We start from the raw sequence: 22,035 nt of genomic DNA on the forward strand, positions 1-22,035 counted from the left end.
TCCCTGCCATTCTCTGATTCTATAAATGTGATTAACAATATTGGAGTTTTTCAAAATTTTATTGCAGTTATTCTCATCTCTGTCTATATACTGAGAGAATCCAAAGTCCACTCAAAATTAGATACATGCTTCATTTATATCAAGAGTAAATAAATACAAAATCAGATAATCTTTGTATGTGGCAATGTAACAACATTAATTTCATAATTTTTATACTGAGTAGATAATTTAATAATCCTGGATAAAAATATAAATGCAATACTCTGACAAACTTTTACTCACCTTTAGAAATTCAATCTACTTATATCAATTATGAATAAAGTATAAATTTACAGAAGCTGGGCTTTTTCTAAAAATGCCTACCTGCTCCATAAACCACAGAGTAAACGATACGCTTTGCTTGCTCTCTATCAGCATGTTTCACTTGTTCACTTGGAATCCCTTTCCTAAACAAACAAACAAACAAAAATCACACCTTTTCAGCTAAACTAAGTTGTTATCCCCACAGTAAAGTTATTTGAAGTCAATAATCATTTAATAACTACAAAATTGTAAGATATGAATAGACGTACTTCAGGGCTTTTGTTGTCAGCCAGGAATGCACAACTTTTTTACAAATTTCCATACTGATAGTCCATAGTAAATTAAATTATTTATTTTAATTTTAATCTTTTCCTTTCCTTTTCAATTAAATTCTTGGTTAGGAAAAATCCTACTACTATATTACTAGTTTTTCACATTGTGGAAAATTTAATAGTTGGTTATGAGAAAATTTAATTATTTCCAGCAGCAGCATTTCTTCAAGATGTGAGGGTCTAGAGACTCAAAGCATAAGTCTGACCTAAAGCTCGTTTAAATAAGACTATTATCAGGGCTTCACAAACAGAAATATCCAACCTTTTTTCAACAAATGACTGATAGAAGCAAGCACTGCCTGCTCCATATGCCTTACAGAGCTCCACAATAGCAAGGCTCCATAAAACAGCAGTAGTGGCTGATTCTGGACTCAAGAGTGCATCCAGATCACTCCCAGCTAAGTGTCCTCTTTCCCAGTTCCCATTCTCTCACAGCTGACATAAAACAGTCCTACAAAAATGTTAATAGATTTAGAAATGTGAAAAATTAAAAGCTATGACTTTGCAATCATCAAGTATGTGCCACCTATAGTTTTCCTTATCAAAATACAGCTTCAGAAAGAATACTGAAATTATTAAACAACTGAAAGCACTGAATAATACTGATCATTTGGTTTAAATGGAAGGGTGTTGGGAGAAATCATATACTCACTCTCTGAAAACAAATACCTACAAAAATTACATTTGAAACATGGAGATTAATTGCTATCAGAGATACCTGATGATATCTGCACCACTTGGGAAAAAGTCTTCCCATGAAACTGTCGATCTTTTTCATGAGTCTGGTTGCATTTTTAAAAGCAAAGTTTTCTATGGTTTGCTATGAGAGCTTTTTCGTCATGAAAGATGCTTTGTTGTGAAGGTTTTAGTTGAGGAGCTTTAAGAAAATGGTGTATTTCTCTGAATCTTCTTCAAGGTAAGTCTTTCACCACTATTAAGATATTCAAACTTCCAGAAAATCAGCAGAGCCACAAATTTTTGCTTGCATACCTCATACACTGATTTTAGCCAATGCTCAGTGCTGGTATAATTAGGCATTCTGAATGACAAACAGGCAGACATTGGATGAAATCAGATTTAAGCAATTCTTTACAGCAGTACAGATTTTTGAAGAGGAAAAATAAAACTGAACATAATTTCCATCTTTCATTGGACAAAAAGTCTTTGGTTTTGCAGAAGCTCACATTATTCCTTTGAATGGCACTAACTGCTCAAAGATGAAACAGAACTTTTCACTGCTCAGTTTAGTTGAGAAACAATAGTAATTTAATAGTGTTTCCACCTGTAATGAAGACTGTTCCCACTTAATCATTCTGCAAGTCTGAGACTCTTACAATTTACTTTCTTAGCTGTGGCAGGTTAAAAGTTCGTGGATCTTTTGAATACAGTAGGTTGAGATTCCCAGTTGTCCCTGAATACAAGGACAAAGTGGCAATAGGAGCTAATAAGTGCAGAATTAGGAAACTAGACATCATTAAGGATTTCCTGAAACAATCTCCAGCAGAAAGACTGCAGGAATTTCCTGAAGAACCTGGCAGAGAACTACACAGACACTTGAGAAAGCATTGATTCCAAGGGAAAATAGAATCTGGTAAGAGAGCAAATATTACCTGAGGACCTTTCTGACATGCAACACTAAGGCTGGGGAATGCTGAAACTGGGGAAACCCTAGAAAATGTAATACTGCTTTCCTAATACTGCATAATGTGAACTAGAGGATTAGACAAGGCAAGGAATGGGAGGACAGCAGCAGAATTTACTTGCAGATTTACTGAAGTCAGAGGCTAGAGACAACTGAGAGGCAGTGGGTACATCAGCTGCTCACTTCTCTTGAAAAGAAAGGCTAAAACAGAAAGGACACTCTGGGTGAGAACCGTGGAGACTTGTAGAAGAACACAGATATTCATCAGACCATGCTGCTGAGGGAGACACAAGGTGAGACTTGCTGGGAAGGACTGGTGGTTCTAGAGAAGTTTTAGCAGTGAAAGAAGACACTAGAACTGGATTGTGTGCACAATTAGAACTGCTGCTAGAACTTTGATTATGATTTTGCATTCTCCAAGCTTCAGCTTGGGGGGCTGACTGGAAAAAACAGAAATAGTCTTATTGCTGTAGTGATGACTGACAGTGTCTGCAATCACAATAAAATCTTGCCTAACACAGTTGTTGATGCAGATGTACATGCATCATGTAATCATGGCAATCCAACTGTCATTTAGCATTTCCTGGTCTGTGGTTAGTCATGAAACACATGGAAAAAATTAAAAATTCAGGGTTTTATCTCAAATATCTCCTTCAATATAATGTTACAACCAAAATGGTCAGTCAACACCTCAGAGCATGTCAGTGAGAAATGTGAGCACTGGACAGAGAGGCAATACATCTACCACTCTGAGTACTTGCAAATTTATGTACCACATAAAAGAACACATAATTATAAAATATGAAATTGCCATATAAATCAAAACTGCTTGAGCAAACAGAAGTCATTAATCATAACTTTTTTTTTTCTAATAAATGCTTTTTTTCTGTTTGTATTAACAATGATTAGCTTCTACTAGAGTGTTTGATTCCTTCTGTAATTCAGAGAGGCATTCCTGCAGTTTGAGGCAAAGCCTGTTTATTCCTTTGAACAATAAAATTAAAGGGGAGGTGTGCAGTTTCTCAGAACTGCAGCAGCCATGTTAGAAATCCCCAGTGGGCTTTCTGCTTTATCCTGTTTCCTTTACAAACTAATTTAGGTTTGTGATAATTGATTTGTTTTAATGGGTACTGTGAGAACCTATTTCAAGATAAAACTTTTATTTTGCCTTTGGACTCATCATGGAATAGCCATGATATTGATAAAAAGACATTGTTATCTGCATACTTGCATAAGAAGTTTTTAGCAAGCCATCTAGGGCATGAAAATACTTAGTGCTGAAGTGTGGTATATGTGACATAGATCTTTAGTGGAAATGCATTTTTTTGAATAAATTTGAATAAAGGGAGGTGAATGGGCATAAAGTAGTCTTAGCTGCTGGGCAGTGACAATGAGGCTGTGATTCCAGCTCATCCAGCACTGTCTGTACAGCTGGAGTAAGAAGAAGACTGTTAATGCAATGTTATAGAAATTGATACAGAAAAAATGCTTAGGAGGAAAAAGAATTTGCTGCAGATTTTGTTGTAGAAACAGCAAAATTCCTGAAGGCCTGCAGGAAATAAATATGCAGTTACTAGCTCCAGCATGAAACGTATTTTTCCATTTTATTACATCCTTCTCATTACTCTCTCGCAAATATGCTGGGAAAAATTCAAGTTCATAATTAGTATTTTCACCATCTTCAAATCTCCAAATGTGCAGTATTTCACCTTCAATATTCCTGCATGCATACCTTGCCTGCACACTTGTCTCAGGCTATTTCCACATCTCTGATTTGTTTGTCCTTTACTTTTACACTGATTTGCAAGTACTTTGCCTTATAGTACTTTATTTGATAGACATCTCAGGCAGAATAAAGAACAGCCCTCAGTGCTGGAAGACATGTTCAGGTTGGCAAATCTCAGTATCCTGGGAAGCAGTTAGCAGAGCTAAACAATCTGGGAAGGTCTGTGAGGGCAGCAAACAACTAGCAGTCAAAAATTGTGGCATATCTAACAAACACAGTGAAAGTAGAGATACACAAAGTCTTTAAAAAGGTGGATCTAGTAAGAAGATCCACTGGAATGTGCATCTAGAAGTGAATACCTGCCTAATTCTGAGAGTAAAAAACATGGAGAAAAAATTTTCTAGCAAATAGTGAAGGCTAACATGAAATTATGATTATGAAACAAAGTGAAGATACGAAACAAAAGGAGGAATATAAAATTTATTACTTTTTCAAAAAAATACTTTCAATATTATCATAATTTCTCCAAAATTCACTATGCATTTTCATTTATTAAAGGGGTCTAATGGACATCTCAAAGAGTTTCTACTGAATTAAGTCTTAAGTCTCTAATACATATGAACACCAAGTTTCTTTATATCCCAAAAAAATACAGCAATCATATCTGTAATTTTAACAAAGTTTAACTGTAAGCTGGAATAACACATTTAATACAGAGTAGACATCTCAATGGATTAATTTTACCTGTACAGAATACTAAAAAACCAACATGAATTTTAGTATTCAGAAATGAGCTCACACAACATAAACACAAAAAAAAAACATTAAAGAGGCCACAGGGCATAATGTATGAGCAATGGCAAAATAAAACCTTGAGAACAGGTAGAAATGGGAGGAAATCAGTCTTAAAAGACTGCGATAAGACATTCCAGAATTTCTGGGAAACGTTGTGTGGCGACGGAAGCCAACTGTTTATGCACAGGAAAAGGCAGAACAAATTCCTCAAACACAATATCTGGCAGGCATGTGTTGCCTTGATCTGCATTACACTCCAGCCAAGCGACGCTCACTCATAATAGCCACAAACCCTTGGCTGCTCTCTTGCACCTGCCAATTAATCCAAGACCAAGCTGTGAATTGTTTGATGTGGGAAATGAGATGGAGTGGCATTAAATTCATTTCCTATGCGGTCATTAATGTCCAATAAATGAGTCAATGTCTGAGTGGTACACATTTGTTCATCTGAAGGCTCTTACATCTTTTTATGTTTTCATCAGTGAACTATCAAAGTCTCATTTTCGATCACCTGTTGCTGTTTAATAGCAGATGAGAGTTTTATATTCTGTACGTTTGTGCCTGGAACTTTGTGTTGGGATATGAAACAGGTACGGACATTTTATGTAATCAGTAAAATTAGAAAAGCCCAGTTCTACAGCAGCATCACCACTGGGTAGATGATGTAGGAGGTAAATTCTGAAACTTCATTTTTTCAGTTTAGCAGACCTTATACCTGAGGCAATCAGAATACATATAACAATGTATATGAGTCTCCAAAACATATGGAAAAAAATTTGCTACCTGTAACCCAGTTCACCCACAGCTAATGCAATGAGCAAGAATAAACAATTTTTTTTGAAAGCTGCTGTTCCATGACTCATGGAAAATGCTGACAAGGCTCAGGCATACTTTGTCTCAGACATTTGTAAGGTAATATGCAGAAGAGAACTTGGAATTACTTTTGCCTGGCTAATCTCTGTTGCAAAATACAGAAAAGGAAGAGGTTGGGAAACAGTTTCCCTGAAGACATTGTCATATCAAAATATATCACTACTTTTGTCTTGCATCAATCAAGAGCTAGACATAAGATACATACAATTAGCCCATCTTTTTTCATACAGAAATGTAAAATGTATAGTTTCTATGCTTTCTATAACTATGAGGCATTTACACAACTATGTTCAAAACAAAAAGTAAAGAGATTATCTTTCCTGGCATAAGAGCATGGAGACAGTAGGATGAAAAATGAAATTTTTCTAGACTGCCCAGAAGAGTGGAAATACAGCTAAGATACTTTTCAAAAAATAGGAAAGAAATCCCTCCACAGAAAGCTGTGGACTCCCTATTTCTGCAGGTGTTCACAGCCAGGCTGGATGGGCTCTGAGTATCCTTGCCTAGTGAAGGTGTCCCCTGTCCCCAGGGGGTTGGAACTATATAGTCTTCCAGGTCCCTCCCAACACAAACCATTGTAGGATTCTAGGATTCTATGGAAAAAGCATCTACAAAGACTAAAATACAGACTAACATCTTGCCAGAAGGGAAACAGCAGGTCAAGAGTAACAGAAAGATAAAACTTTCTGATGTAACCTAAGTCTATGTTAGTTTTTTTTGTTGTATTTTTTTATCTATGTCACTTCTAAACACTTCTCATGTCTGATTCAAAGGTTATGTCAAATGCCTGTATTTGCAACTTTATCATTACGTGGCTTGCATGAATGAGATAAAAGGTTACAGAATAACACAAACAAACTCCTCACAGCATAGACACCAGATACCTCACATCTCTTCCTCCTTACCTGAAGGGCAATACATGTATTACATATATATAGATGTATATTCATCCCCACCCTGGCATCAGGAGAGGCAGAGCTGTCTTCCAGCAGCCACTGCACATGCTGGAGGACCTCTGGCATGGATCTTTCACGTAAATATAGGGGTCATGTAGTCATGGGTCAGAGAGGAGAGAGCCACAACACACAATTCAGGAGTTTAACATTGTGTTTTATTTAGTTAAGAGTTTTTTTTAAAGCTTTTATTTGTGTTCAACTTCTTTGAATGAAAGACCACTGTCAGCTTGAAGTCATCCTTCCCTTACTACAGCCTACCCTAAAACATTTTTGTCATTTTGTCTCTTTTTCCTTTGGATATGCCACCCTACCAAACTGTGGTTAAATTTATTTTATATCTATTAGCACCAGGAAAATCTTTATAACCCCTATAAAAAACTTTTGCAAGAATCCAGAAGCACTTTAGTATTTTAAAACTTCTTCCAGCAGTTAATCATAAAATAATTTATTTTGTCTGAGTAGCCGCTATAATCTACTGCATGAAGATTTATTTAATTAGACCTCAACCTCCTTTTAAAGACATGGTATCTAACTTTCATGTATTTTAAAGAAGATAAAGACATGACTTTGCAGTTTGCTATGAGGGTCAAAAGTCTTCTGTTGTTACATTTTAAAGTAGCAGGGAACCAGATAAAGCAAGTGCAACAAGATTATGTCATAAATTATAGCTATCATCAGTAACAACTTGCTGAGAGATTAATTTGGGACTGAAGTGATCCATTATCTTTACTAAGATATTTACTGGCATGTTGCTGTTTCAGGTATCAGATACTGAAGAGATAAATTAGATAGCGCTTATTTCCAGTGCTCTTCATTAGAAAAAGTCCACTTACAAGATTTTTCTGTAAAAATGCACAGTTCTGGACATATGTCAGCTGGAACAGAAAGTCCCTGACACTGACAGAGATACTTGAAAGAGCACACCTTAACCTGCAACCTTCACCTTGCCTCTCCTTCACCCCAACGGGAAAAAAAGAAAAAGGGCTTTCACCAAACATACCCATAGTATTTTTTTTATTTCTGAGCCACGAGGGCAGTCTTATTTTAGGGTTTCTGAGTCCTTGAGTACAGAAGAAAAGGAAGTCAGGGTAGCTAACTCCCCACATCAGGCGCTGGTGTGATCTTTGACAGTGATGGGCATCACTGAAAGAACAAATACATGTTAATGGATTAAGAAGTCTATGCAAACTGGGATGGCATAAAATTTAAAACAACAGGGATCAAATGCAAATTAATGCCCTTAGAGTTCTTTCTTCAGTTATCACAAATCACTTTTCAAGCTTTTCTTCAAGCGTCTTCAAATAGTTAAGACAGAACAGCAGCCATTTTGGGAGATGACACAGGCAGCTGCAGCAGAGCATCAAATAATTACACATCTTGGACCTGTCAAAAGTCTCATAAAGAAATAGAGGGACCTTCAAGAGCAGCCTTTAGATAAATACCAGAAAAGTGAAACAGAAAGAACAGAGCTCTTAACATATAATCAAAAGATGATGTAATGCCATCTCAGATATTACACAGAACAAAAGAGAGAACTATCATATTGTTCCAACAATGTACAGTTTGCCCAGGAAAAATAGGCAGGGGAAGAGAGGAGATGTCACATTACATCAAAGTGCATCCACACAACACAGAAAAAAATAACAGACAGACTTTGTAATATCTTGGCCAGGCAATCAAAAAAAGGAAGAAATCAGTCATGCTAAATATAAGGGTCTTGAACAAATTCTGCAGAGAGGGATAAGAAACTTCCTATCCTATCTTTTTCAATCTTCTCTATAAACACCTCTTTCCGCTTAAAATTCTGCTATCCCTTGGGTCAACAGTGAACTAAAGGCAAAAATAAAAGTGAAGAATGAATTGCCGTGACATTCTTGATTTCATCAAAATTTAGCTTGACACTAGAGTTGAAGTTGAGTGAAATGAAATAAACGGAAATATTTTACTGAGCTCTGGAGTGTGCTCATAAAACAGAGCATTTATCAAAGTCACTCTAGAAGGACATGACTGTTTGGAGATAAGAGTTTCATACACAACAAAACCTTTCCATGAAATTAGCAAAGCCAAAAGTTATAAGACACCACAAAACAACCAGGACTATCCAGCCCCCTCAGACCTTGCTTTCTCTCTAGTCTCTGTGCTAGTTGTGGTGGTGGCAATTGTAAAACTTTATTTTTCATTTACTCTAGAAGGCTAAGAAAGCATTTAATGTGCAATAACAATAAGCTCTCAATGTGACCTAAAATTAAGCTGTCTGCTTAAACTTATAGTTAACTGCCTGATTTATTTAAAGCTTCTAAAAACAAAAGCCATTATGCTTCCTGAAGATTTTATTCCCTCTGCTTTATCAACCAGTATGAACTAAAGCCACAACTGCACTTCTACAAGGCAGTGTAAAGTACAAGGTGAAATTTCCACAGGTTATCATACAGACTGTCAGAGTGCAAAGTAAGACAAGTGTTAAATTTCATTAATATCAACTATTGCAAATGAGCTTTCAAAACATGTAGAAATCTTTTTGCTGCAAAAGTAACGCTGCTAAAATACTCCACACCAACACCCATGAGGTGTTGAACTTGGAGCTTAAAACGTTTTAAAACTCTGATTCTGAGAAGGCAAACTGAACATCTTCACCTTTTACCACATACAGCAGCTGCAGGAGCTGCAAGTGGTACAGCCTCACTCACAACTTTTTTGCCAAACAAGTTATTAAATACCAGATTCATAATGAGAAGTACCTGTACACAGTACCTGTCCCTGAATATGTGACTTGATTTGAAAGGGCATGCATTCAAACTGAAATTGTGTCTCTCTTAACAGCTTATACGAAACAAATTACTGATTCCACACTTCTTATCAGTATCACTCTAAATAAAGGTACAAGATGAGAGATATTTTAGCTGTTGATCAGAATAGAAATTATATATATACTGCAAAAAATGCTTCAGAATCTGTTTCACCAAAGGAAAGTAAGTAGAAGCCTTGAAACTATCTAAAAATTGTAACAGGATTATAAAACCAGCCAAGTAAAAGATAATGAAAGAAATGTTATATTAAACCTTAGTGAGTGTCCTAGCAGGCAGCACTGAGCTTAAGGCCTCCTGATTTACAGTGAATCAATACAGGCTGAGTTACAGAACCAAACTTCAGAGCTGAAGGATCACAACAGTCACACACTTCTAAAGAAAGACTTCAGCAGAGATGCTCAGTTACACTTATTTTAGGGGGCTGCCATGTAACACACAGGAAAACTTTTCTCTACTCTCTTCAAAGGATTCTGGAAGTACCCCTAAATACTCCCCAGTAAAGAGGAGATATGACTGTACCTTGTCTTAATACTGCAAAAGATTCACCATTTTTTATGTGTTCAGTGGCATGGAATGTCTCTTTGTTGCAACTCCAAAAAAAAGATTTTGCCATTTTGCAAATGGATGAAGTGAAATTAATTAACTCAAATTCATTTCAGACTTGATATTAAGTTCATAAAAAGAGGAGAAATGAATGAACCCAAGAGATCTCATGTCCTAGAAGATTAGAAGTGCATGAAATAGCCTGGATTATCTAAAAAATCGTTAGACAAATATGGGGCTCTAAGAACCCTAAACTGGTATAGCTCATTATTTAAATAAAGAACAAAACTAAAAGAGCTCTGCCTGGGGTAAAGGGAGCTGTGTAACCCTGTGGCTGCCTCTTGTAACTCTGTGTCTGCTAAAGGGGACAGGAGGAGAGCTAAAGCTCTTCCTGTTTCCTTAGTAAAAATCCACCTGGACAAGCACGATTATTTAATTATTCCTTAATCACCTAACAAACACACAGGTGACATCTCTTGATTAACAATGACTCTGTTCAAGCTTGTTGATAATATTTTCATAAAATTAATATAGAAGGACAAATATTCATATCTATTTAAAAAACATTCAGCTGCAGATGTGGTGTTCACTTCCCAGTAATCTATTTAAATTATCCCTGATTAACTGGTCTTTGCTCTTGCTATTTGACTAGGCAGCCTAACTGAATTCCATATCTGCTATACCATACAGTTATATGAATTAACCTGAAAAAATACTATTTTGTGGAGGATTAATCTTTAATCTATTTAATACAAAGAATGTATTTGAAACAAAGTCCTATGAAATGGATATGGGCAGGTGTATATATATTTAGTCAGCCTACCACCAAGCATTTGTGCATACTTGACCTTATCTTTTTCAAACAGACTCAGTTATCTTTTTGTATGATTCAGCCCGTGAGGACTGATTTTGATTAATTTCAGGAATATCCAAAATACCTCTGCTTATTTCCTGTGTTCTTCAGAACTCAGCAGGGTATCAGCAGATAGGGCTATTGTCAGGAAGTATCCTGTATTGCCAAGAGACTGGAAAAACAAGAGTCCCTATTTTGTCACAGTTCCTACCAGACCAAATGCCAGTATGCAACAGTTTGGCTCACCTGGACATCACTGGACATAATCAGCTCTGTGAGCCCCCTGGTTTGCAAGTAGTAAAGAAATAAAATTCCACACTTCCTGCAGGAAGACATTCTGCGAAGAACAAACCAAACCTTTCTGTACTGTCATCTCTTTATTCAAGGATGGCTGAACTTAGTTAAAAACAAAAAAAGCCCAAAAACATAACAAAAAGCCTTTTCTCCTTTCAACATTCTAATTCCAAGTTCTGTGCTTTGCTTTTCTCTAGGCTTTTTCTTAAGTAATTGCAAAACCAGCATGTCAGTCTCTAACAAAACAGTTCAGAACAGATATCACCATGATACCACAGAAATACCAGCTGAGGAGAGATGGACTTTCATGTTCAGAACATTTTATAAACAGTCTGCAGTTCCCAAGGTTATTTGAAATGAAGTGTTCATGTTCCTCTGATTGTGGCATCGATAGTATAAGTTAAAGACCCTTCCATGTCTTAAAAGCATCAGCCAACCAAGCCTATGCTATAAAAATGGAAAGAAATGTTTTTTCAAAATGATTGGTGGTAAAGAATTTATAAATCCCTTGGAATTCCAGGATAATTACACACTTCTTTATTTTAGATATAAACTGCCTTGGCTACAAAGACATAACGAGATATGTCCTCTTCTCTGGAGCCATTTTTTTAAACACTCTGAAAGCCACACAGACTCAGGTGAACAATTATTTTGTCCAGTACTTACTAGAAGGTAAATTCAATACCTGGAAGAAGCACAGGTATTCATGCTGCTCTCCATCACCACACAAAAGAAAGCACTAATAGCATGAATATGAGGGAACAGATGACAGATGAGAGAGAAGGGAGTATTTTGTGGTTTGGATCTTATAAAACTCAGATCTCAATGTGAAACAGGAGCAACTAGAACACTATCAAATTCTCCAGTCTTCTATCAAACACTGCCATGAGTGTAAGCATTGCACACAACTGCCACCAATCATCCTTTCATTGGTATAATCAGAGCAAATATCACCCTTAAAGAGTTTGCACTAAATACCTTGTTACTTTAATTCACCATCAGTACTTAATGTGTACAGATTAAATTACAGTTCAGAGGTAGAAACTGATACTTTAAAGAGGATGCCCATTTTCATACAAGAATGGCAGCAGTTATCAGATTATTATAGCTTTTAATACACAACACATCTGTATACTGAACAGTATTAGACCTATTCCTCTACTATACAGTAAGATGTAAGCATTTTTAACAGAGATTATTTAAATTTCTCTACTCTCCTATTGTTTTAGCTTTTAGAATTTAAGGAAAACTCACTGCATACAGGCAAAATTTTTGTGTATTCTCTGATTTCCGTACTGAAAAAGAATCAGAGTACAACTGTTTAACAATGTTATCTATTAAAGGCATTTTTCTGAGGCACAGACCAACTTGGGTATCATTACACTGGATCTACAGACAATCTATAGCACAGAAAATACACAGGTAATTTATTACTGCATGGGAAAGTTTGTGCACAGGGACAATTATCTTTCTGCTCACACACAATTAAAAATTCACTTTTTATAGCAGTAATAAATTCATGCTTTCAAGTAATTCATACTGTAAGCAACTTATTAAAAACCTTTGTTAATTTCTCCTCATCTCAAATAGCAAATATCATCTAAAGAAAAGGTATATTTACCATGAGAAGATAATAGTAAATCAATACAAACAATCTAGAAATATTATTAAATCTCAGAGAATTAATGTGGTCAAGAGAATGTTCTTTGTTTCATATGCTAGTATTATCCCTAGAGACTATAAATCACCTGGGTATTCCCTTTCCTAAATTTCTGGATATAGGAGTATTGGACTTTTGCTTCAATCCATTTGCAACAAATCTACTTACAGGGTCTTTTCCTCTGAACCTCTTGGTTTATGAGGATATAAAGTCTACATGTTTTACCATCTTAGTTCATAGTTATTAATTTAGAAAGAGCAAAATTGTCTCATAAATCTCCTAGGTCATTTATGACAGACACATCAGTGTTCTATTTCAGGCTTGAGAACATAAAACATAAATATAAATATACTTGGCAGATATTAGGAATATCTGTAGCAAATACTGGATCACAGTGACAACATTTTCAAGCTCAAATTGACTAAGCCTATTCAGAGCCATAAATAACAGAGTTGCATTTGTATGGCCAGGCTGCCCTCCGGACCCTTAACAGAGGACAGCACTGTGCTCTGCTGGATGCAGCTGAACTTGTCACTACTGGGGATCTCCAGTCATCTGAGACAGACAAGGAGAAAACAAGAAGAAACAAAGGAAGGGACTTACCCAAATATTTTAAATATGGATGAATGCTCCAATCATAGGAGCTCTGAAGCAGTACTATCCCAATTCAAAAATGCACTCAAGCAGGAAAGTAGGCAGAAGTCAGACAAGATGAAACCCCTATACGAAACACATCATACTATGATGTGTTTAAGTGCTTAGCTAAATCAAGGTACTTTTCCTGGTTTTTGACTCAATGTTGTCAATATGAGTATATACACTATGATGGAGGAACAACAACCTACTGAGAAGGGTGACAAAAGAACAGTTTGAAAGAGACAGGTAACCATTACAGCCCGAATTACTAAATTTTGCAAAGTGCAGATTACCTAAAAGACTGAACTTATTTTTCAGCATCTATTTTTAAAAGTGATTTTAAGATATGCACATCAACAGCATTTTAAACACAATTACTTATTTTTCATTTATTCTGTAAAAGCTAAAGAAGTGAGAGAAAGTTCACGCTGAGGTTTGCTGTCATTGGGATGTCTAATGGCAGTTAGGTCTCTTGGCTGGTCAGACAGCTGCCAGGACAGCTCTCATCAGCTTCAGCACTGGGATGATGATTTGGATTTAAAAGGATTATGACTGTCATAAGGCATCAAGGCAACATAACACAAGGTGAACTTGCAGGTAGCTAGAATCCATTATATCATGAATTTTTAAAAGTTTAGGCAAGCCTTGAAACTTTGCCATGTGTTCGTTCAGTGCATCATTAACGTAATGCACTCCAGCTATTGTTGTAATAGCAGGTGTTGACCTGTATTTAAGGCTTTTTCTTTGTAGGACATAACAGAGGACTCACTATAAGATAATTTTGGCAATACCGTACGATCATCATCACAGCACAACAGGAGGAAGAGCACTAAGCATATACAAGTGAGCATCAAAATCTCTATCATCTTAGTTTTAGCTGGGGTAACTATGTTGGATGACCAGAAAATATATTGGCTGTACAAGGCAGAGATGAGCAAGCTGGTCTAGTGGAAGATGCCCCTGCCCATAGCAAGGGGATGGACTAGATAATCTTTAAAGGCCTCATCCAACACAAAGCATTCTGTGGTTCTGTGGAAGTTAACTGCAGCTTCTGATAGTTTTAGGTGAAATAGCCACTTCAAGACAGTTCTGCCAAAGACAATACACAATACTGCAAAAACACTCTACAGCAAGCAGTGTCTCTAGCAAACAGCTGAGCACAGTGCAGGGAAGCACAGAGTGCTGGAGCTGAGTTACTCCTGAAATGAGCTGTCTCTAAAAGCTCACCAGAGCAGCACAAGATCCCAGCCCAGCTTGGCAGGAACCTTGCCTCTCCCTGGGGTTGGTGGTTTGGGTAGTGTGTTGCACATGACTGAATTTTAGCTTGGATGTTAATATCTCCACTCAGCCCTTTACTACCATGTACAGACACAGTCTGGGCTGACACACACTTAGACACCTCTACCTGCTCTGCTGACCAGGGTAAAGATTCCATATGAACTATATTTAGCAGAAACATGGATCCAACAGGGTTCCAAGAGAGATGCCTCTCTAAGGCACCAGAGATAGGCTGAGTCACAGCACAGACTACCTAACCAAATTGTGAAAGGAAAGCTTTTATACATAAGAGATCTTAATTTAATCAGGAACTCATAGAGTTCACCTCTTTGCAGAAACTGTCCACCCCTGTGTATTTCCTGCCAAATGCTATAAAAAGCCTGTGAAAGTTTTTAAAAAGGTTGGATTTCAGATTGAAGGCTTCAGTCTGAAGGGCAGCTAAGGAATGGAGTTATGTTTCAGTGAAGAAGCCATGAAGTTTAGAAAAAATAAGTGAATAAACTGATACAAAACTTGGCTGGACTCTGGAGTGTGGCTCAGATTTCTATCCAATAATGTATTCTTTTCTATTTATGATTTAATATTTATCAGTCTAAGAATTTTTAAATACAGAAAATCTGCTAAAAGATACCACCTGACATGCATTCGTAAGCTGATATGCTACTAGATACTAACACTAACTTAATTTTTTGTCCTTGGAGAGGAAGCTTCAGAAACTAATCCATTCTTTATAGATCTTGTAGAGAAAAAAACCTTTTTTTGTAAAGGTTTTTCCAATTGTACAAAATATGTTAGGAAAGATTTACAAATAGTAACAATATGCAATTCCTTCAAACAGAACAAAACTTTTGCTATGCCCATTGGTGTATCAGTTGCACAGATTTTAAAGGATTAAGACCCAGAGAAAACCAAACTACCAAGAAGAGATAAAAGATTTGTTGTTTATTTTTTCTCATAACTGATTCTAATACCAGTCAGTAGAATCAACTACAATAAAGTCAATTGACTAATTTTTGGCCCTAAATATTTTATTTATCAATAGCAGAATATGAAAGATGAATATCTGGAATGAGAAAGCATTTGTGAAGCCTGCAATTTTATATCTTCTATTTGGTGCCAAAGAAATTAAGGACAACATTCAAAAATGCAAGATGAGTTCAGTAGGAACTGACCTAACAGGAGGAATTCAATTTTTTAGAACAAATACAGATGTCTACATTTAAGCTGGCCACCCCAGACCTACTTTGTTCTCAATGGTGAGAAGTCAACACTTTTATTGTGTGACTGATCTTATTACACAGGGCGTATCAGCAGTCAGCCAAATGAATCTCTCCAAGTATGTGACAGATGTCCAAGGTTAGATGAGATTAAACACGCCCTTCGTGTTTCTGTGATTCATAAGTCATCTAATAGATTCAATAGAAAGTTTCTTCCAAGCATTAGCTTTACTGAAGCTTGAGAGAAGAGTCAGCAGAATCATTATGCAATGATTTTGTAGACACACCATGACAATTCTGTCTGATAAAAATATTTGCCTGTAATATTTCATTAAATTTAAAGTTACCGTGTAGCAACTGCAAGAGGTTGATGGCTGCCAAGAGCCGTGAGATTGCTGAATAGAATGGTATTTTTGGAGCCATGCCCAGAGCTGAGACAAAATTTGACTCATCTTCATGCATATATTTCCAATAAATCATCAAACTAAAATAAGGATTTAACTCCATCATGAGGTTCTAGCAATATCATGTGAGAGCTAAGAATTGATTACAGTATCAAGAGAAGCTTCTAAGGTGATCTTTCCATAGATATATTCGATGGAATGTTTGTGGTCTGGAGTTTTGTTCTCCCAGAATGCACGTCTCAAGCACTGATTCAGTTGTTGGTAGCAGAATAAATAAAATATGAGCTCCATTTTATTTCTTTGTACAAATTCAGAGCATATTAACAAATATGCCCCAGCCCTGGATGTGTTCAAGGCCACGTTGGATGGGGCTTGGAGCAACTTGGGATAGAGGAAGGTGTCCCTGCCTGTAGATGTGGGACTAGGACCTGATGGTCTTTAAGGTCCCTTCCCACCCAAACCATTCTAAGATTCTAAGATTCTGTGAACTACGGAAGTGTGTAGGAAATACCACGTTTGGAAAGACTATGCCTGCAAAAATTTAGAAACTGTAGGATGAGAATTGAGCTCAATCAATCATAGGTATTTTTGCTTTCATTTTCAGCTAACAATCTTCCAACTAAAATGGAGCAGAAAAGATAAAAGAGAGGGGAAGAAAAAGAGAAAATAAGCAAATTGCATAATATTTACATGAACTTCAGTCTCTTCAAAATGCTACTGCATTTTATTCAATATTTTTCTGACCTATTTGTTGAAACCACAAGTTTCTTGACATCTATCCTGTCACTTAATGAGTGCTCATGCACTTTTGAGTACAATGGAGTCCCAGTCTCAAGTGAGGTTTTTAGGCATCACCATGATATAAACAACAATATAAAATACCTTCAACAGCTAAGTGACTAATATTCTTTTTTTGATAGTTCACCTTTTAATTGGCATACTGAAGAGACCAGTAAATAATTATACAGATATGGAGATTAAAAAATCTATCTTTTTAAAAATGATTGGGGTAGGACTTTTTCCAAATCATTCCAGAATATGGAAGCACTAAACCCTATTAGTTCAAAAGAAACTCTCATTTCTGTTTCTTAAATATATGTAATTTGAGTCCAATACTTCTATTGGATATCTAAATAAATTTAGACAATGCTTGTACTTTTACTGAGAAAAGCTGTTCTATGTTTTTTCAGATGGATAACTTCTCTAACTGCTGCTCTGATTTTTAAAAAGAATTGGTTAAAAACAATACAAGGAGAAAGTTATCAGCAACCACTGTTCACCATATATCATTGCCACAAGGCTCATACGGGCCAGTTGGATTGCAGCATTTTGATATGTGGAGAAGAGAAGGCTCAGAAAGACAGAAAGGAATTCATAGTGTTAAAATAGTATGAACAATAGATATTGCAACAAAATACTGCCTTTTGTTATCATTATGCAGTAATACAATAGCTTAGGTTATTCTTACTATTTTGTCTAATTACTATTAAAATTTGCAACATTCAATCTTACCACTGAGAAGCCAGTGTAGCAAAGATATCAGTGATTTCAGGTTCTTGAAACAGTTTCAGAAGTTCTGGCTCAGATGATAAGTCAGCAAGGATCCTTAACTCAATATGGGAAAAGTCTAGAAAACAGTGTTAAAATGCATCTATTGCTCTAAAATAAAAACATTTAAAAGCATTTTAACCAGACTATCACAAACTAAAATGTAAGCCTGGAGTATTCAATCATTTTTTCATGCTCAAAAAAGGCAGATGTCTGTAAGAAGCTCATACTGAAGATGCTATATTCCAGCTATGGATCACAAAGTGTCTCAATCCTTCATTATCTTCATGTGTCAATTAATCTTATTAACTCTGTTTCTCCTCACAAGGCTTAAACATCATTCACTTCCAAAGCATAATAAGGAACACACACCATATAACAATATTAATTGTTACTAAGGGATTTGACAGCCTTGTAAAATATCATGTCATCCAAAGGAGAAGGGAAAAAGACATGACAGAACTGTGAATATTAATATGCATGAGAATAATAATTCACTCTCTTTCTTACCTGCTGCTAAAAATGTACATCCTTTATTTGAAACAAACAATGTTCTTGGGGAAATAGTTATTATGTCCTCTTCTTTTCCTAGAGGGGAGATACTCATTTAAATCCCAAACACCGATTCAAAAATATTGTGCTGCAAACCATAGAAGGTTTTCTAGAAAACACACAGCTACCACAGAAATGGCAGTGTAAGCAAACTAGCAGAGCACCAACTGTCAGCATCACAATTATTTCACTATATCAGCCATGTACAACTTTACTTCCACCATCCTTGCAGTACTGCTCACTTCTTTCCTCAAATCCAGACCCTTTCCTAAACACAAGCTATCAAATAAAGACAATAACTAACATTCACAGATCACTTAATAAAGGGTACATTCATAAAGAAGGGTCTATAAAAATAAGTAAAAATATGTATTTTTGTATCTTTGAACATGCTGCAACAATGTGTTGATAACCAGATTCTGAGTTACTGATGGTAGGGGAATATAATATTGAGAACATAGAGCTGTTATAGGCATCCAAATTGTAATGACAGAAATCCCCAATAATATAATGAAACACTAACACAAGGTACTAGAAAATGAATGCATCCAGGGAACATCACTTGACATATTGTACGGAGGGATGGTGCTTTGAAATGAAACAGAATCTGGTCAGCATAAAAGTGAAGAAAATAGAAAAAAAATGTGTCTTGATACGGGAAAAACTTAGAAATACATTTTTGAGAAGCATATAAGATGATTAACAAAATCTCCAGAAAGTTTCATGTGCTACAGTTATGCCCAGCACCTCAGGTTTATGCTGCCCCTACTGACACAGTCCTTAATAGCAACTTTAAAAAAATACTTATAAAAATGACTCATGTAGATAAAATAAAACTGCTGTCAAAATTTTACATTATCTTCCCTCGCCTCCTGTTTAATGACCTGTGTTATTTCCAGCACAGGGAGTTGGAAAGGCAAAGCTTGCCCTTAGCAGAGAAACACTGAGCAGCACTGCCCAGCTGTGGCTGCAGGCATTAGAGGAGGAGAATGTGTATTCCAAAATCTCTCTTATATTTGAGTCTGCTACTGTGGGTTTCTCTCTTTATCATTTGGCTCATGCTTTTCTAGACTTCACTTTGATTCTCTCTAAACCATCTGCCTTTAAATACACATCTGTTATCAAAAACAACACATCTGACTAACTACTGGTGTTTAGTTGTGAGTATGATTAAAATGGCCCAGCTCAAACATTGACTCAGGCAAAGCCTTATGAGCTGAATGCACACGAAATCATCCCTAGGATATTTAAGGTATTTAAGATGCATAATTTTATTTGGAAAAAGTGAGGTAAACCAAAAAAACCCACCAACCAACCAACCAAACAAACAAAAAAAAACCCACTAAAATCTTGTAACTATTTAAATCAGTGCTGAAACACCAAATATTTTTTCAGGAACAACCAGAAAAAGTAATTGGTTTAAATGCTAATGTATACCAAAGCACTGATCATCTGATATTTAATGCTAGACCTATCAGTTTGCTTCAAAATACAATCTCACACAATAAAATAATTAGATAAAACTGCCTTTTCATCTTAATAAAAACACAGTTTACCTTTTATGTACTGCTTCTTTGTAATTGTAACTGGATGTTTAGAGATACCTTGAATGTTCTATAAACAGGAAGCATAAAAAATGCTTAGTAAGTGCAAGTTTATGAAAATATGTTTAGGAACAGCATTAGTGATACTAGTGCCAACAAGTTTTTCCCATAGAATAAGATTAACCACTTTGCCTTCCAAATGAATCTTCACACACTGTATCTGCATACATTTTTGAATATTTGCTCTTAAATGAAAAGTGGAAGATTCTAAGAACAATTACTCACTTGTGGCCATTTTAAAGCCTAATCTCTGGATGCACTATAGAAGGTAATTAGTAATCCAATAAAAAATAATTTTCTTCTTGTTTTAACCTGTGTCTTTTAGTTATATTGCATTACTTCTGAGAAAAGAGTACATGTGAATCTTGCCTGCAGGCTAAAGAAACTGAATATTCTTCAGCCTCTTGGATTTTTTTGTAGTATGTATTCCTACTTTTTTGAAATGTATGATAAAATAAATAAGGAAGCTTTTGTAGTCTACAGCACATCAGTCCAGGTTAAAAACTGGAGCTAATTTTATCAACCAACATGCAGGACTAGGATCAGCAGCAGATTTTTTTTTTCCAAGATCTGGGTTCATACACCTCCAGTAAAGCATCAAAGATGCACATGACAACTCCTTTCTGTTATTTCGTGTCATTATGCCTCTTTATCTAGAAAAGCAACATATGACAAGAGAATGTGTATCAAGCTCTGATTTTGTCATTCCATGTAATTAATTTGCAAGTGGTTCAGGAATTAGAGGAACATACTAATATTACACAATACTGAAAGTTCACAGAGTGGGAATAGTGCTATATAATTTCCAAATCAGAAGGATCATTTTCTATGCGATTTTCAACTCAAAATTGTTATTTTAAACTTAAGAGGGATGTAATCAGACAGCAAAAGCTATTGAAATCTAAAGCAGAAGCAAAAGAACAAAACCCCCAAAGCACAACAGTACCATTCCTAGTATTAGTACCACCCTTAAAGATGTACAATTAAATGTATTCAAGTTGAACACCTGCCACAACACCCTAAAGAGAGAGATAGGAAACTACCACATAACACAGAGATTATTTTCACAACATGGGTAAAAACTAGCTACACTGCTCTCAGTCCATCAATACCCAGAAGAAACACTTGCCAACTGGAATATTTTATTCTTTAGCTTCTAGACACATTTAAAAACACAGTTGTGGCAATGCTTATGGTAGTGCATATTTTAAAATTATTTTTTGAAGTGGTTATTTAATCTGTACACAAAACTAGCACTCCCATTGGCAACTACTGATTTCCACTAATAAGCTGGGGAGAACTAGTGCTCATTAATATGAATAATATGCAATCTAAGTGACCATGGGATCTAGTAAATCCTCAGAAATTCAGAAAATTTAGTTCTTTATTAGGTACCTGGACATGAATGAATGTGGGAGCCTAATTTTACACACATTAAAAATGCATTTTAATTCTGACTTATGGAACCATTCTAAAAGAGAATGGAGAGGGGCTTTTCATTCAACTCTACACTGGTATTGTGGCATGTACTTAATCAGGTAATTTACAGCACAGGTTAAAATTGTTTATAGTTACTCTCACTGATATTTTTCCTTGTCTCATTAGCTTCAAAATCCTGAACAAAGTGAATTTTAAAAAAAGGTATTTCAAAATCTATCAACAATGTAAAAATCAATCATTACATTGCTATCTTGTTTTCATTGAGAGTATATGAACAAAGTCTACTTTCAACTCAATTTTAAAAGTGTTATTAATAATTCTGGAAAACACCAGTAAGTAATTACAAGTGCAAAATATCTTTTCACTTGTAAATTTGTTAGCAACTCATAATTTGACTAGATCTTCAGAAAAGAGGTAGCTCAAGAAGCATGAGAGTTCTAATGTTCATCTTTATGCTATTGGAATAATTTAGCACATCCTCTCATCTAATTTTAGATTAATTTTAGGCAAGTTGCTGGTTTAAACAAGCTGTGTAGAATCCCTCTACAGCCAGTAAAGACAGGAATCTCCAG

General features: G+C 35.8%; 1 protein-coding gene across 1 annotated transcript in view; it reads right to left on the reverse strand.

Moving 5' to 3' along the window:
* POLN (DNA polymerase nu) overlaps positions 1-22,035 on the reverse strand; it is a 91,007-nt gene that overhangs the window by 34,033 nt on the left and 34,939 nt on the right. Inside the window, exons 16-19 of the mRNA XM_068188502.1 lie at positions 19,976-20,033; positions 18,378-18,455; positions 17,832-17,946; positions 364-446 (exon numbers count right to left, since the gene is read on the reverse strand). Of these exons, the coding sequence (XP_068044603.1) occupies positions 364-446; positions 17,832-17,946; positions 18,378-18,455; positions 19,976-20,033 (334 nt within the window). The remainder of the gene's footprint in view (positions 1-363; positions 447-17,831; positions 17,947-18,377; positions 18,456-19,975; positions 20,034-22,035) is intronic.

Source organism: Anomalospiza imberbis, chromosome 4 (genome assembly GCF_031753505.1).
Source record: "Anomalospiza imberbis isolate Cuckoo-Finch-1a 21T00152 chromosome 4, ASM3175350v1, whole genome shotgun sequence".
NCBI lineage: Eukaryota > Metazoa > Chordata > Aves > Passeriformes > Viduidae > Anomalospiza > Anomalospiza imberbis.